The 16354-nt window shown below is 36.7% G+C and overlaps 1 protein-coding gene across 3 annotated transcripts in view; it reads left to right on the top strand.

Annotated features, from left to right (window-relative positions):
• Positions 1-16354, top strand: part of LOC107687942 (protein numb homolog) — a 79913-nt gene that overhangs the window by 49511 nt on the left and 14048 nt on the right. For 2 of the 3 annotated variants that reach the window (XM_016485432.1, XM_016485434.1), the window contains exon 2: positions 2627-2766. In XM_016485432.1, coding sequence (XP_016340918.1) covers positions 2641-2766 — 126 coding nt within the window. In that variant the 5' untranslated portion in view covers positions 2627-2640. Of the gene's footprint in view, positions 1-2552; positions 2767-16354 lie in introns of all 3 variants that reach the window. The other variant, XM_016485433.1, reaches the window with a different exon arrangement.

A 16354-nucleotide genomic window follows, 5' to 3' on the forward strand; every position in this document is an offset into this window, starting at 1 on the left:
AGTGAGGCTCAGAGGTGGCATGAGTGCAATTAAATTCATAAATTCATGTGGAGATTAATGTTTTAAATAAATTTTGAATACAGAAATATTAAATGATTTAAATAACTGCAATTGTACCTAAAAATGAAACTGAAACTGCCAGCAGGTGGCGGCAAATCACGGATTTTTATCACTGAATCATTCATTCAATTGATTCGTTTGAACAGAATGAAGCAAGTGACTGTCTTTATGAATGGGTAATCATGAATCACTGACTCAGTAGATTCGTTCAAAAACGCGCGAGACGACAGAAGCTGAAATCACTGCGAGCATCGCGCACTTTGTATGTGCAGACAACAAAACCGCTGGTCTGTGCCATTTACATACACAGAGACACGCAGAACATGCTGGATCCATATTTAAATAGTATTTTTGCGGCTTATTGAGAGACAACTGATGCGTGATCACTGAAGCAGCTCCAGTTAGCAAGCGCTTTCGGAGTGAGAGTGAATTCATCATTGATTGGTCGGACTCATGACTCCCAACCAATCAGATGAGCGGTGGGCGGAGACTGCTTTAGGCCACAGAGTGGTGAGTTCTGACAGGCTGCATCAGAGCCAAATAGCGCATTTCAAAATGAAGTTATTTTATCGGTGAATCGGTTTTGAAAATGACCGATACCGATAATCATAAAAATGCTTAATATCGGCACCGATAATCGGTCGACCCCTAATTACAACACCTCTCTCCCCAGTCTGGCATGAACGGCTCGAATAGTTCCTGTATCAAATGAAGGCCTGCCTTCTGAAATACGAAATGTACTGTGATTGGTTAGCTGGGTATCGGCGCCAATAATCGGCCAGGCCGATAATCGGTCGACCCCTACTCCAGAGATACGATCACTGTCAGTGTGAACAGAGCTTCAGACTGAACCCGAATGGAGAGAGTGATGTCAGCAGAGAGAAGATTTCAGTGATGAGTTGTGGCAGAAATCTGTGGAGTGGTGTTTTTCATCGTCTCCTCCGCAGCATCAGGGACAGAGCTTCACCCGCGGCCTGCAGTCACTCTGACCTAAATACAGACGAGCGGAGGAAAGCTGCTGAACTTGAGCTTTATGAAGGATTCTCTCTCTCTCCTCTTCCTCTGTGCTGCTTTCTTGTGTGTTTCTCACAGTTTCTGTCCTCTGACTGTAGATTAACTCATTGGCACAGGTCCGGCCGTTTGATGTCACATGCGCGCACACACACACACACGCGCGCGCGCGCGCTAAGCTTTTCTGTTTAGTAACATTTTTTCCTCTGCATTTCTTCTGCTACTCTGCATTTTCAGACTGAGAAAGAATTTCTGTGTGACGAAAGAGGAACTGCTGCTCGCGAAGCGTCGAGGTTTATATACAATACCATTCAAAAGTCTGCAGTCAGTTTTTGATAGACTTCTCTTCTGCTCACCAAGACTGTTTATTTAGTTAAAAAATACAGTAAAAATAGTGAAATATTATTACAATTTAAAATAACGGTTTTCTGTTGTAACATATTTTAAAATGTAATTTATTCCAGTGATCAAAGCTGAATTTTCAGCATCATTACTCCAGTCTTCAGTGTCACATGATCATTCAGAAATCATTCTAATATACTGATTTACTGCTCAAGAAACATTTCTTACTATCTTTGGTGTTGAAAACTGTGTGTGTGTGTGTGTGTGTGTGTGTGTGGTTATGTGTCTCTCCTGGCTCATTCAAATGAGCGTCACGGTATACTGTTGAAATCTGAGCTTCTGTGGAGTGTAAAAGGCAATGAATCTTCAGCCTGTTTCTGTGCTGCTCTCTCTGGAACTTGTGCTGTGTGTGTGTGTGTCTGCTGTCTGGCTCTGCAGGTGACTGACTGACTGACTGACTGCAGTGGCTCTGATGTGACTCAGCACTGCGTGACTCCACACATTTGTGTGTGTGTGTGTGCTGGCGCATTCAGGGGTGAACGCCGCTCGGATCTTGTTCACTTTTGTGTTCGCGAGTGTGTGATAAGTAGACAGAGAAATGAAAAACTCCTTGCTTCTACACAGCTACATCTATACAAAGCGTAGTTTTTTTGTTGTCCGTGGGACTTTTATTTTGACAGCGCTGAGGAAGCCAATACTCGAATCCAGCCGTTAGATCCTCTGCATTTGAAGCTTGCATACAAACGCATGTACTGTTTGTGTGATTTACATTGTTTACTTTTTACTTTACAGTGTTTTCCTTTTTATCCATGTTTTTATTCATTTCTTTGTGAAAATACTGTAAGTTCCTTAAAGGGATTGTTCACCCAAAATTGAAAATGTTGTCATTTATTAACCTTGTTGTTCCAAACCTTTGTGAATTTCTTTCAGCTGTTGAACACTAAAAAGATATTTAGTCTATTCAGTACCAAGGAGATGCTAAAAATGTAAGGTAACGATGCGAGTGTTTTTGCCGTTTCTAGTAATCTCTCAATATGGTATCTGAGCGCTATACTGGTGCTGGTATTGACTTCTGAAGTTTTGATACTTTGTCTGTGAAATAATCTGTATTTATTGTTTTGTTTTACTTTTTCCAATAGTTTTGGCATTTTCAATCATCAATGGAGCAGATAATCAGATGTCTGTCTGTTTCATCTGTCTGAAACGTCTGCAGGAGGAGGCTAAGCGATGAATAAGCTACGGCAGAGTTTCCGGCGAAAGAAAGACGTTTATGTGCCAGAGTCCAGCCGGCCGCACCAGTGGCAGACAGACGAGGAGGCCGTACGCGAGGGCAAATGCAGCTTCGCCGTCAAGGTAATGGACACATACATACACACCTGTGCCGAGGCACCTGCAGCTGTCAATCATTCTCATGCGGTTAATGCTGGAGATTATCAGAGCTTTGAGGGACTTGTCGACTGCTGTTGTGCCTTGACTCTGACACAGATCATGCCATGCCACAACCTCACAGTGTGTGTGACCCATTTTGGAAAATTCTCGATATGGTTTTTGATATGGAAACCAGGCATTGTGATAAGAATAGCTCAACAAATATAATAAAAGAACAGCATTAAAATAAGTGTTCTTCTGTGATCTTTGCTGGTCCTGTATTTAAAGAACCTTTGCTTTAAATATGATTTTAACCTGAAAGTATTTTACATTTTCTAAGACTTTGCTCCTCACACACATGGTTCTCTTTGTAAAAATAAAAAAAGGGCTAAATGTGCCACCGGAGATTCTGCAGGTCCTTAAAAAGTGTTATCTTAAATGGTATAACAAAAACCTTTATATTTTCAAGAAGTCCTGAAATTGTGGATAGGAAAAGCACAAATTGCAATAGGGCCTTTTTATGTATGTATGTCATTTTTTAATGTGTGCTTGAAGTAAAATAATTTGAGTTACATGACTTATTTTTAGATTGTATGGGTTTGTTATATATAGACTTGCAGTGTTAATTTTATTTGTGCAATTAAATTAGGCAGGAAAGTTGAATTTTAAGTTGTGTCTCAAAGGTTATTAAACTAGAAATGGGTCAGAATGGTTGATTATCAAGTTTAGTTTTCAGTTATTTTTGGTTTTATAGAAGTTGCAAAGAGATGCAAAAAAAGCAAGCAAGTAAAAAAAACTTTGAGAGCGTTTGTTGGCCGTTCACAGCCATGTGATTGGCTGTAATCTTTAGTGGTTCTGCACAGCCTGCGCCGTCCTTAACCTGCTTTTGATGTGTCTCTGATTTTCCACATTTACCCACAATCCCAGAGAGACAGAGCAGCCTGAAACCAAAGACTCCTCTTCATTCTGACCATCAGCGCTCCTCTTCTCCTGTAGAGCTGCTTATTCGCCTCTGTGCTTTTAGTCTGCTTTATCGTATCATAGTGTAAGGTCACAGTAAATTGGTGGCCTGTGACGGGTTGGTGTCTTTATGTGTGTGCGTGTGTGCATGTTTGTTTTGTGTTGTGTCCTAGATTCACTCACATCATCTGAGCTCTTATTTCTCCCCCTGCTGATCATAAATATACTCCATACAGCTCAGTATGTGAAGTGTGTGTGTGTGTGTGTGTGTGTGTGTGTGTGTGTGTGTGTGTGTGTGTGTTTGTGTGTGTGTAGAGTGAGTCAGTGTTTTGTATGGTTTGTGCTTTTGTTACATGAGGTGCTTTTTAAGGAGTATGACATCAGTGAAATTGGTTGTTTTGGTCTTTGATCATTAGGTATCACTTTACTCTTTTTAAATGCTTTAGAAAAGTCATTTTAATGCGGAATTAATGCTTTGTAAAGCACCTTGTATTATTATTATAATAATAATCTTTAATCTTTTTAATCTTGTGAATAATTGTAACCAGAGATATAAAACATTATAATACTTGTCTATTTCATCAGAAAGTATAATGCATTGAAAGTAGTGCTGGGCAACGATTACATCTTTTTTAAAATCGCGATTAACCACATGATTTTTCTGAGATTAATCGCGATTAATCGCATTGCTGTGACCCATGGTTTGTCTGTATCTGTATTCAGAGCCAGTGAGCAACGGACTTTCAAAATAATAATAATAAAATTGTGTTAATGCACGATAAAATAATTGTCGGCGTTACTTAAGTAATGTGTTAACGCGATAATAACGCGTTAACTTGCCCAGCCTTAATTGAAACACATGACAAACATCTAATTTCAGATGTAACGAGGAAGCTGTAAATAGTATGCTTTTTGACTTTGATTACATTAATTTATGAAAAGATATAATGCATTACAATGTACATTATGAATAATTATAATGTGTTATACATAAAGGCTTCAAGTAAATTGTTAGCGTTTCAGACAATAAAGGTTTATAGTTATTTAGTCTATTTGTTGAATATACAGTTCTACCATTAAAAGACTGGATGAAGTGTCCATATGTCCCTTTGAAATATGTCTGATCAGGGTCTGGTGATATACATGATGTAGCCATTATACAGGACTTTCTTCATAATTCAAGTATTAGTTGAAGAAAAAAATGTGTAGTTCTGCATATTGCTAGTGTTAATCAGTTCATCTTTCTATGGCTGGTCACTGATGTCTCTGATGAATAGATGTGTGTTAGAAGCAGATGGAGGGAAAGCTGAAGAAATACAGTTGCTCAGCTCTGAGCTCAGGCCCCAACACACATTAGTGACATTTTTGTCTCCATTTTACAAGCCACTAAAAATGTAAATGGAAATCTAATAAACACTAACCCCAGAATGTGTGTTGTAAAGCCTTGCAAAAAATGTTTGCCAAAACAAAATGAATTCTGTACAAAATATATGCAGGGCTTGATAATAGAGACTGCCGGATGGCCTGTGGCCAGCGTGAACGATGCTCGGGACAGTTGACAGAACTACTGTCCTGATCGGGCCAGTGCTGCGTCGTCACGAAAGTTTGCCGTTTGCACATTTTTATATCATCACCAATTGAAATATTCCAGTGCAAGAAGTGAGATCTGGAGCGTGTGAATCCTGCTTTGAGCTCTCTCTCACGTCTTGCACTCAAACAGACACATTTTTTTGGTGAGCTTCACACTTACGGCCAGTTATCATTAAGTAAAATAGTCTGAACTCTGAAGTGCACTGGATTGAGTGTTTTAAAGGGTTAGTTCTCCCAAAAATGAAAAGTCTGTCATTAATTACTCACCCTCATGTCGTTCTAAACCCGTAAGACCTTCGTTCATCTTCGCAACACAAATTAAGATATTTTTTATGAATTCTGAGAGCTCTGACCCTCCATAGACAGCAATGTAATTACCACAATCAACGTCCAGAAACGTAGTAAGGAGATCGGTAAAATAATCCATATGACATCAGGGGTTTAACCGTAATTTTACGAAGCTACGAGAATACTTTTTGTACGCAAAGAAAACAAAAATAACGACTTTATTCAACTATTCGTCTCCTCCGCATCACTGTAGTGCCATTTTGGAGAGTATCCACTGAACATAAACAGCGTATGCTATTCTGTGTCAGCTGCGTCACGCGTAAAATTACGGTTGAACCCCTGATGTCACATGGATTATTTTACCGATCTTCTTGCTATGTTGCTGGACCTTGATCGTGGTAATTACATTGCTGTCTATGGGAAGGTCAAAGAGCTGTCAGAATTAATCAAAAATATCTTAATTTGTGTTCCGAAGATGAACAGAGGTCTTACGGGTTTAGAACAACATGAGGGTGAGTAATTAATGACAGAATTTACATTTTTGGGTGAACTATCCCTTTAACACTAGGCCTACATTTTTGAACGTATGTGGTGAGCAGTTGACACAGAGGTTTGGTAGTGTCGAGGACACACTCATTGCTGAAGAAGAGCAGCTCTATGAATAACTCTGTGCCCATTTCCCAGCTAAATCACTGCTCTGTTCTATTACAGGCTCTGGAAAACGGCTGCTCTGGTGGTTATAAACAGCTGCTTTTCTCATTCATGCTCAATAACTGGTTCAGAGCCAGGTTAGAAGCCATGTCAGATGTAGACCAGACCTTAAAACCTCATTTGCCAGCTCTCGAAATGAATGTCAAACTCCAGAGCATCACACAATCATCTGAACACTGGATAAATTAAAATTTCTGACCTTTTCTAATAGTCACATTTTTAAAGTGACAGTGTGTGTTTCTTCTTCATGTAGAGCCATTTAATGCAATAATGCACTCATATATGTAGATGGTAATATGACTGGACTTTTATTTATTTATTTTGATATATATTTACTTTTTTGATTGTAAAAATATCTCCTTGTATGTTCCACAGACAAAAGTCATAGAGGTTTGAAACTACATGACAGAATTGTAATTTTTTAGTAATCTAATGCTTTAGCACTATTTTATATAGTCAGATTACAGCAGTCCATGTAAACTAAGCATTTGCCAACATAATTAGATTTCCTGAATGAAAGTTGCTGATATTTAACCCTAGATATATTTGCTTTGTTTGTACCCCTGAGTAAAATTAAGATGTTCCCTTTCAGTCGGTCACTCTCGACGTCACGTCGGATGACCGACGAATTGGGATCTCGCTTAGAGAGACCAATCTACTTTGAGTGTAAACTAAATGAGCCAATGCAGTTCCCTCCTTCAGGGAACGAGGGTTACCATGCGTAACCGAGACGTTTTTCCTCTATATCAGGGGTTCTCAAAGTCTATACTCAAAGGTCCAAATCTGAATTTTCATCAGTGTCAAAGGTCCGGGCCGGAACAATTGGTTATTACAAAACTTGTTTTTAATAAACATACATAACATGCATAACAAATGAACATACATTTTTTGAAAAAATAAAGTGCAAAAGTGGCAAAACAATTAATTTAAGTGTCAGCACTAGAAGTCGACCGACAAGGGTTTTTCTCTGGCCGATGCCGATATTTAGAAATCAGGGCAGGCGATGGCCGATATATTATGCAGATTTTTTTGCCGATATGTTTGGCTGATTTTTTTTCCCCCTTTATCTTGTAAAACGAGTTTGAGTAAATGATTATTGCAGGGCACAAGATGGTAGTAGTAGTAGTAGCCTAATTCATAGTAATAATACAAGGCTCAAAGCACCTTGCTCAGTTTATTCAACGAAGTAGAATCCTTTTGGAAAATCTATTGGTGGTGGTCAGTTTTGATTTTGTGAAAATAACAAATAACTCAATGTATGGAAACACTGGACACGGCTATAAGTCAAATGGCCATAATGTAAGTGATAACAAAAATAAATAAATAAAAAATTACTCATATTAGCGGTGAAATGTCGTCCGATTATGTCAAACGTCATACGCTCACTGGATGTCATGACAACAAATGTCATGAAGGAAAAGTTTCAATATCTCGCCTTCGCTTTCATTTCGGACCATCTTCAAAAATATATTAAAAAACGAAATATATTATTTACAAGTTTAACATGCATTTATCAAAGTAGGAAATAATTAGTGTTCTTGAAATACTAAATGGAGGCAGGTCTGGACTGAATTCCCTCCGGGTCCGAATCCGGACCGGAGTCCGGACTTTGAGAAGCACTGCTCTATATTCTCACTATATCATCCTATATGTGCCATAAAAACTCAATGTATTTTTTGTTTGTTTGTTTTTGGTAAAATTTTTAACACATGCACATATGCATTTTTTTTTTTACATTTTATTTAAAGTTTCAAACTATTCCATTTTAAAAATGAGACTTTACAGTAGTGTTGGGCGATATACTCAATATCGTCCTATCGGCAGCCTGTGAGATCGCCGATACACAATATTATAGTTCAAATTTATTTAATTATTTACTTGGTAAAGTGAACCAACTCCAGCGTAAGGCTAAAATAAGCCTAATGTTTTTAATATGACTGAATTTGTATTTAACATGATAACAATTTAATAGAAACATTGTAAGTTACTAATGCTTACATTTCCTCAGTTATTCGAAAAGCAGCTAAAGAAAACGAGCAAAGAACATTTACATTACCAAAGAACATCATAAATGACTTCAGTTAGCGAGAGTATAAGCACTTTAAAAAACACTTCCGTTATAAACTGTGAAGCTCTACACTGTATGATGAATAAATCTCTTATACTTACATCGCACGTACATCTGCACTTTGTTGTTTATGATGAGAATTCGCGAGTCAGAATTCAGTTAGCCCTTGTGGTCTTACAAGGGTAAATAAAAAAACTGGTTGTTTCAATAAGTTTTGTATAGTATTTTCTTTACTCTTTAATTGAAAATCTGTCTAATATTTAGGGATGCACGATATTGGATTTTGCCGATATCCAATATGCCGATATTTTTCAACACTTTTTGGCCAATAGCCGATGCCGATACCGATATATTTCCTTTTGTTTGGAAACAACACCAAGTCTCTCCTGTGTGGAAATTATAAGCAAATTATTTTTAATTTTGGTTAGTTTTTAGCAAGAACTTATTTGTTACAATTAAATAAACAATAATGAAGTTATTTTATAATGACATTACATTGAAGCTTTGAAAATAACTATAAATAAACTATATATCAATTGCATTTTTTTCAGAAAGATGCAGTAGTAACATTGTAGATGGTAAAGCAAAAGAGTTGTAAAAATTCTGAAAATCTTTTAGAGCTCATAATTTGTTTAAAATATATAACATATTACACATTAATGAATAAATCAGTATATTTAAAATTATTTAATTTACAAGTGTCATGTTTGTGATTTTTTTTATTCATGTAAGCTATATCTTCTGACCTTTAAATTAAAACATACTCATGATTTTATGGCATCAATTACTGCTTTATTTAATCAGAAACACAGTCTAAATGTTATTTGTGTATTTTACTTTAATTTTATTAAAAGTAGGCCAACAGCACCCCCTACGGAATTAAAATTCCTTACCGAACGGGCATTAGGACCTGGGGGAGGCTCCCACTGCTGCCGCTGCACGTGCTATTACGGTTTACTCTATCACACACCAAACGTGTAATTCTTAAATGCAGCAATCCAAAGCAGTGAATCTAATCACCATTCAGGCAAAACTTTGCTTCAAAAATTAGTCACACTGCTGAGGTGATCTAATCGCTAGCACACCCTGAGCACATGTGAGTTAACCTACTCTTCTCGGCAAGACATATCGGCATAATTTTTCATATCAGGCCAATGCCGATATGTACATTTAAAGCCATTATCGGCCGATATCGGTCCGATAATATCGTGCATCCCTACTAATATTTCATGTATTTGAGGTCTGAGATGCAGGAACGGTGAAGAGAGAGAGGGCAAACATTTTGCATTTTAGGTCAGCATTGCCGTCTAATCAGAAGTATTGTCTTAAATAGCCTGCATAGCTCTTAATCTTTTATAACATGGGATTTTGACCAAATGTATTCAATCTTGAATTTTGTAAAATATTGCAACAAGATGTTAAACATTTTTTTGTTTTGTTTTTCTTTGTGAAAAATTACAGTTTTGGACATAAGAAATATTTACCTTATATAAACACCTTAAAGTAACTACAAATCCCCCCCTTACCTGTTTGCATCTCTGATTCATAAACTCAACGTAATTGTGTGTAATTGGTTAGAACACTGTAAAAACCCGGAAAAAGAAATATGATGGAACAAAGAAGCCTTAATATTAATTAGATGGTATTACTAGCCTGATAATAATAATAATAATAATCGTCCTGCTATCGTCAGAGGCATCAGCCACAGGCGATATCTCTGACTATCGTCGATACACGATACTATGGTCTGTCGGCACAACCCTACTTTACAGGCTCTTAATTCATATGTCAGGCTTTACAGGGTTAATAAGCAGGTGCACACATGACTCGTGGTTCTCTAGCTGCTCTCAGATGTGACTCTGCTGATGTCACAAACTGACAATAGTAGCTCCTGAGGTCTGTGTGTTTTACTAGGGGAAGGGGAAGGACTTCCTGTCGGTAAAATTGCTGCCCGCCTCTTGGTCTGACCTCAGTCCCAGGAGTCTTTTTGGCGAGACGCAGTGATGTCTTCTACCAGAGCGCTCTGCCGTGGGTAGAGGAGGGTGGCGCTGTTTCCGCACATTGAGTGTCAGCGGCCACCGCTCCGGTAGTTCCAGAGACGGTAGGTGTACAAACACACACAGACTTCCTTCATCGGTCACATGCTGGGACGACATCTCCTGTTCTTCACCTGAACTGTCTCCTCAGTCCGTGCCTTCCTCCGCTCACACCACAACTCTTCTTTCCTGCAGTCGACTCCAAGTGATCTATTTAAAGCGTGTCTGTCTCCTCCTGCTGTTCTCTTCCTCTTCTGCTGGTCTTGCCCATGCTGTCATGCATCAAAACAAAAAGCTTCATGTTTAATATAAGTTGAGCTCAGTCGACAGCATTTATGTCATAAGGTTGATTACACAGAAAAGGATTGTCAGCTTGTCCCTTAACATATGTTACTGTAACATTGGGCACTGTGATGCTTTTTTTCAGGATTCTTTGATGAATAAAAAGTTAAAAGATCAGCGTTTATTTAAAATCAAAATCTGTTGTAACGATATATGCTACCGTTCAAAACTTTGGGGTCACTCATTTTTTTTTTTCCCTTTAATTTTGTGAAAGAAATTAATACTTTTATTCAGTAAGGATGTGCTAAATGGATAAAAAGTGATAGTAAAGAGACTTATATTGTTAGAAAAGATTTATATTTTGAATAAATGCTGTTCTTTTTAACTTTTTATTCATCAAAGGATCCTGAAAAAAGTATCACGGGTTCCAAAAAAATATTAAGCTGTACAACTGTTTCCAACATTGATAATAAATCAGGATCGTGTGACACTGAAGACTGGATTAATGATGCTGAAAATTCAGCTTTGGTCACAGGAATAGATTACAATTTAAAATATATTAAAATAGAAAACCATTATTTTAAATTGTAATGATATTTCAAAATACTGTTGTTTTTTTTTTTGTCTGTATATTTGATCAAATAAACTCAGCCTTGATGAGCATAAAAGACTTCCTTAAAAACATTAAAAATCTTACTGAGCGTAACTTCTGTTGAACCCGATATATTCTTTAGTTTTTATATTCTTTTAACCTCTTCTGAGATGTAGAGCCCTGTATCGCTTTCCTCCTATCCCTCCACTGCACATCTGTCATCTGATTTCCACCGAAACGCTGCTGTAGCATTTGTGAAGCTCTCTCAGAATCACCCCGATTGTGTTACTACATAACGTGCCCACAAACCAACATGCAACAGCAGTCTTTGTTTACAAGGATTTCTAGTTTTGATAACATTGTTAATATCCAAAGCTATTTAATTAAGCATTTAATGAGCATCACATTTGCAAATAAAATCATTTCATTTCAGATAGACTGAAAATTTACATAGGCTGAAATAACTTGCCAGCACAGCAAAAAATAGGAAGCCAGTGCACAGACTTTTTTAGTGATTGTTTTGAAAACTTTATTCTTTATAAAGACGTTATTCTGAATGCAGAGAACAGGTACCTTATCATTCGTCCAAACCTCAACACGTAAGCACACAGTCCGCTCGGAGAGGACAGGCGTGAGTTTCCTGTCTCGACAGCGTCCAGCGGAAGACATTCCATTCTTCAGGGAAAAGGAAGTCCAGTGCGCTGTCTATTTTCCACGTTGACAAGGCCTCGCACGCCTCCACCCAGGTTAAGCTCTGGAGAAAATAGAGTCGTGATGTTTGTCACTTTCCACCTGACGGCTTGCTCTGAGTTATTGCGTATCATCTTCTTCTTCGTCTGACCTTCTGTTGGAAAAGATTGCTGCGTTTAATCACATTAGTGATGCTATGTCCTTTACAGTTTTTATATTTTATATAAAATGTTTTATATATTTATATATTTATAGTTTTAAATTTAAAGTTGTAGTGATTTTGTTGGATGCTTTATTTTAAGTAATAGAAATGTTTTTTATGGTTTGATTTTAGTTTTAGTTAACTTTCTTTCAAGTTCTTTTAAGTTTCTTACACTTTTTTTTCTTACACTTAATTTCACTAAGTCTATCAAAGAAAAGAGTGTCATTTCTCAATTCAGTCGATAGAACCGAAGGATCAGAGTAGACCGATGTCTGCGTGCTCTGTGAACGAACTCCCGCTCGTCTGGGAATTCCTGCTTTCACAGAGAGTAATAAAACAGGAATTCACCTACAAATTAGAGGTCTGCGCGGGACTATTTTTTTAGTCCAGCTCCCGCCCGCTCCCGCAAGGTTATATTCCGCACCCACCCGCTCCTGCTATATGTTCACTCTTTGTTCACCTCCTGCGGTTCCCGCGGGAATGCAGACCTCTACTACAAATGAAAATTGCGTCATTTAATCTACTCGTTTTCAAAACATATATGACTCTTAACCCAGAGTGTCTAAGCTGCTCTTTTCTATGCAGTGAAAGTGAATGATGACCTCAACTGGCAAGCTTCTCGAAGCATGATTTTCAGTGAATAAAGACTTAAATTTTGGTCTGTTTAATTACAAAGCTCTCGGGTGGTTTCAGAAAGCTTGGAATATAGTGTACACGCTTTTTGGAGCTCGATAGCCACTGATCCTATCCACTTTCATTTCATGGAAAAGCTGCATGATGTAGCAAAATCAGCTTTTCTTATAAAAATTGCAAATGTGATTTAAAATGCAATTTAAAAAAGCTCCAGGTTTGATGTGCTTGTTTGTAGGGCTGCACAAGCAGAAATTTGAATATATATATATATATATATATGTATATGTATATGTATATATAATTTTGAATATATATATCAAAATGAGTATAAAATAATAATAAAAAAAAATTATTATTAGCATGATGATTGTTATTACTAACTAAAAAATGAAACAAAATAAAAGAAATATTGCTATTGTTATATTTCACTCTATAATAAAAAAGAGCGTTAACATATAATAATAAAGATATCCCTAACAGCTCATGATAAGTGCCTCTCATTACTAGAATGGCATGATTTTGGCATTAGTTTTTCCAAATGCAAAAGCAACTCAAACTCATAGTAGGAGTTTATGTGGAGCAGCATTTAATGTGAACCGACATGCTCTGAGATGCTGAAAACACCAACTCACGAGTTGCTCATGTGTAGTTGAACACAGTGCAGCGTATATTTTTTTTACATTTTAAAAAATTATTTATATTTATGTAATAACATTTATAATAGTTTTAATAAAATAGCAGATTTGATAGTAAAATTAAGCCAAATCACGATTTAGATTTTATTTTGAATAATCGTGCAGCTCTAGTCAGTCATATGGCTCTTGCATGAAGACACAAACGCACTGAACATAACTAATGATATACAAGCTTTAAAGAGGCAGCTTTAACAGATAAGTCATCTCCCATGACCCTGTAACCTACTCAAACCATCGCTCAGACAGTCCAAACCTCATTATTTCCAGAACTTATAAGCACTAATTAAGTTACCACCACTGTAACCCGGAGCACCAAATCAAGTGGCTGGACCTGTGTGTGTATGTATGTGAGGAGCGTTCTCTAACATAATAAGATTTCCTGTCACTGGAAGCTTGCCACCCGTGTCCAGGAAGTCCATGTGTCTCTGCAGAGGCTCATCTTTATTGATGTCATCCACTTGTGTTAGTTGTTTATTGTTACTGTGTTAGCTGGACCTAACATGATAAATGTGTTTATGAAGTATGTTTCTGGCATGTGAAGATCTAATGCCCTTGAGTCCCTCACTTTTTTATTTTGTTTAATTACAAAGCTCTCGGGTGGTTTCAGAAAGCTTGGAATATAGTGTACACGCTTTTTGGAGCTCGATAGCCACTGATCCTATCCACTTTCATTTCATGGAAAAGCTGCATGATGTAGCAAAATCAGCTTTTCTTATAAAAATTGCAAATGTGATTTAAAATGCAATTTAAAAAAGCTCCAGGTTTGATGTGCTTGTTTGTAGGGCTGCACAAGCAGAAATTTGAATATATATATATATATATATATGTATATGTATATGTATATATAATTTTGAATATATATATCAAAATGAGTATAAAATAATAATAAAAAAAAATTATTATTAGCATGATGATTGTTATTACTAACTAAAAAATGAAACAAAATAAAAGAAATATTGCTATTGTTATATTTCACTCTATAATAAAAAAGAGCGTTAACATATAATAATAAAGATATCCCTAACAGCTCATGATAAGTGCCTCTCATTACTAGAATGGCATGATTTTGGCATTAGTTTTTCCAAATGCAAAAGCAACTCAAACTCATAGTAGGAGTTTATGTGGAGCAGCATTTAATGTGAACCGACATGCTCTGAGATGCTGAAAACACCAACTCACGAGTTGCTCATGTGTAGTTGAACACAGTGCAGCGTATATTTTTTTTACATTTTAAAAAATTATTTATATTTATGTAATAACATTTATAATAGTTTTAATAAAATAGCAGATTTGATAGTAAAATTAAGCCAAATCACGATTTAGATTTTATTTTGAATAATCGTGCAGCTCTAGTCAGTCATATGGCTCTTGCATGAAGACACAAACGCACTGAACATAACTAATGATATACAAGCTTTAAAGAGGCAGCTTTAACAGATAAGTCATCTCCCATGACCCTGTAACCTACTCAAACCATCGCTCAGACAGTCCAAACCTCATTATTTCCAGAACTTATAAGCACTAATTAAGTTACCACCACTGTAACCCGGAGCACCAAATCAAGTGGCTGGACCTGTGTGTGTATGTATGTGAGGAGCGTTCTCTAACATAATAAGATTTCCTGTCACTGGAAGCTTGCCACCCGTGTCCAGGAAGTCCATGTGTCTCTGCAGAGGCTCATCTTTATTGATGTCATCCACTTGTGTTAGTTGTTTATTGTTACTGTGTTAGCTGGACCTAACATGATAAATGTGTTTATGAAGTATGTTTCTGGCATGTGAAGATCTAATGCCCTTGAGTCCCTCACTTTTTTATTTATTTTTTCACTGCGCTCATCACGGTGCATGTTGGGATGATGTATCCATGAAGAATATATAAGCGTCATGTCTAGCGGTGGCTTTTCTTGAGTTTCCAGTATGTTAGTTTAAACTTCAGCTTTCTGAAGGATGAGAGCACACATGTCCTTCCCAAGTCACACACAGGCTGTTTGTGTTTGCTGATGATCTTTGACCTCTAACGGTTGGAATTTAGGAGGCCACAAACGACCTTGTTACTTCCTGTTTTCCAATGCAGTCTGAAAATTGTGGAACCTTTTACCAATTAAAACTGATGAGCTCCAAGCGTTCACATTTTTAAAAAAGCAAGTGAAGACAAAACTTTTAAGTCAGGATTTTAAGATATTTTTAGGTCTCTTAAGTTATTGAAAATTCTATTATTATTTTTAATATTTGTTATTACTAATATTTTGTATCTGATCTTAGAAGCACTTTAAGCTCTGTTTTATGTGTGAGCCTACAATAATGTACAATTATTATTTTTTGTTTTAATTTTTTGTTATTTTAGTTCAAGTTTTAGTCGTTTCGTTTTTCACATTTTCATTCGTTTTTTCTTTACGTTAACTAAATGAAAATGATAAATGTTGCTTTGGCAACTAGCTGAAATAAAATGCATTTAAATAGTAACCTCTTTAAACAGACAAAATATGTATAATAAACTTGTTTGCAGTCAATTCAGCGCATGCATAATATGCATTCAGTTTACACAGCCAGCCTTATTTTGTCATGCTGCATGGCTACTTCAAATACTTAATTTTCCATGTTCTTCCAAAATTAAATAATTTACAAGTGCCAGATGTGAATCATGCTCATTTGTTGTTATCTTCTGAATGTTCCTTTACAGCCAGCTCATGAAGAAATTAATTAAATTACTTGGAAAGTTACAACATATTCACAGAAGTAATCAAGACTGGTGAAGACCGTACTGCACTGTGTTTGTAGGTCGGTTATGTAGTAACCGTTACGACAGCATTAGCTCTCAAACAGTGGA

This window comes from Sinocyclocheilus anshuiensis, unplaced genomic scaffold (assembly GCF_001515605.1).
Source record: "Sinocyclocheilus anshuiensis isolate Anshui unplaced genomic scaffold, SAMN03320099.WGS_v1.1 scaffold421, whole genome shotgun sequence".
Lineage (NCBI taxonomy): Eukaryota > Metazoa > Chordata > Actinopteri > Cypriniformes > Cyprinidae > Sinocyclocheilus > Sinocyclocheilus anshuiensis.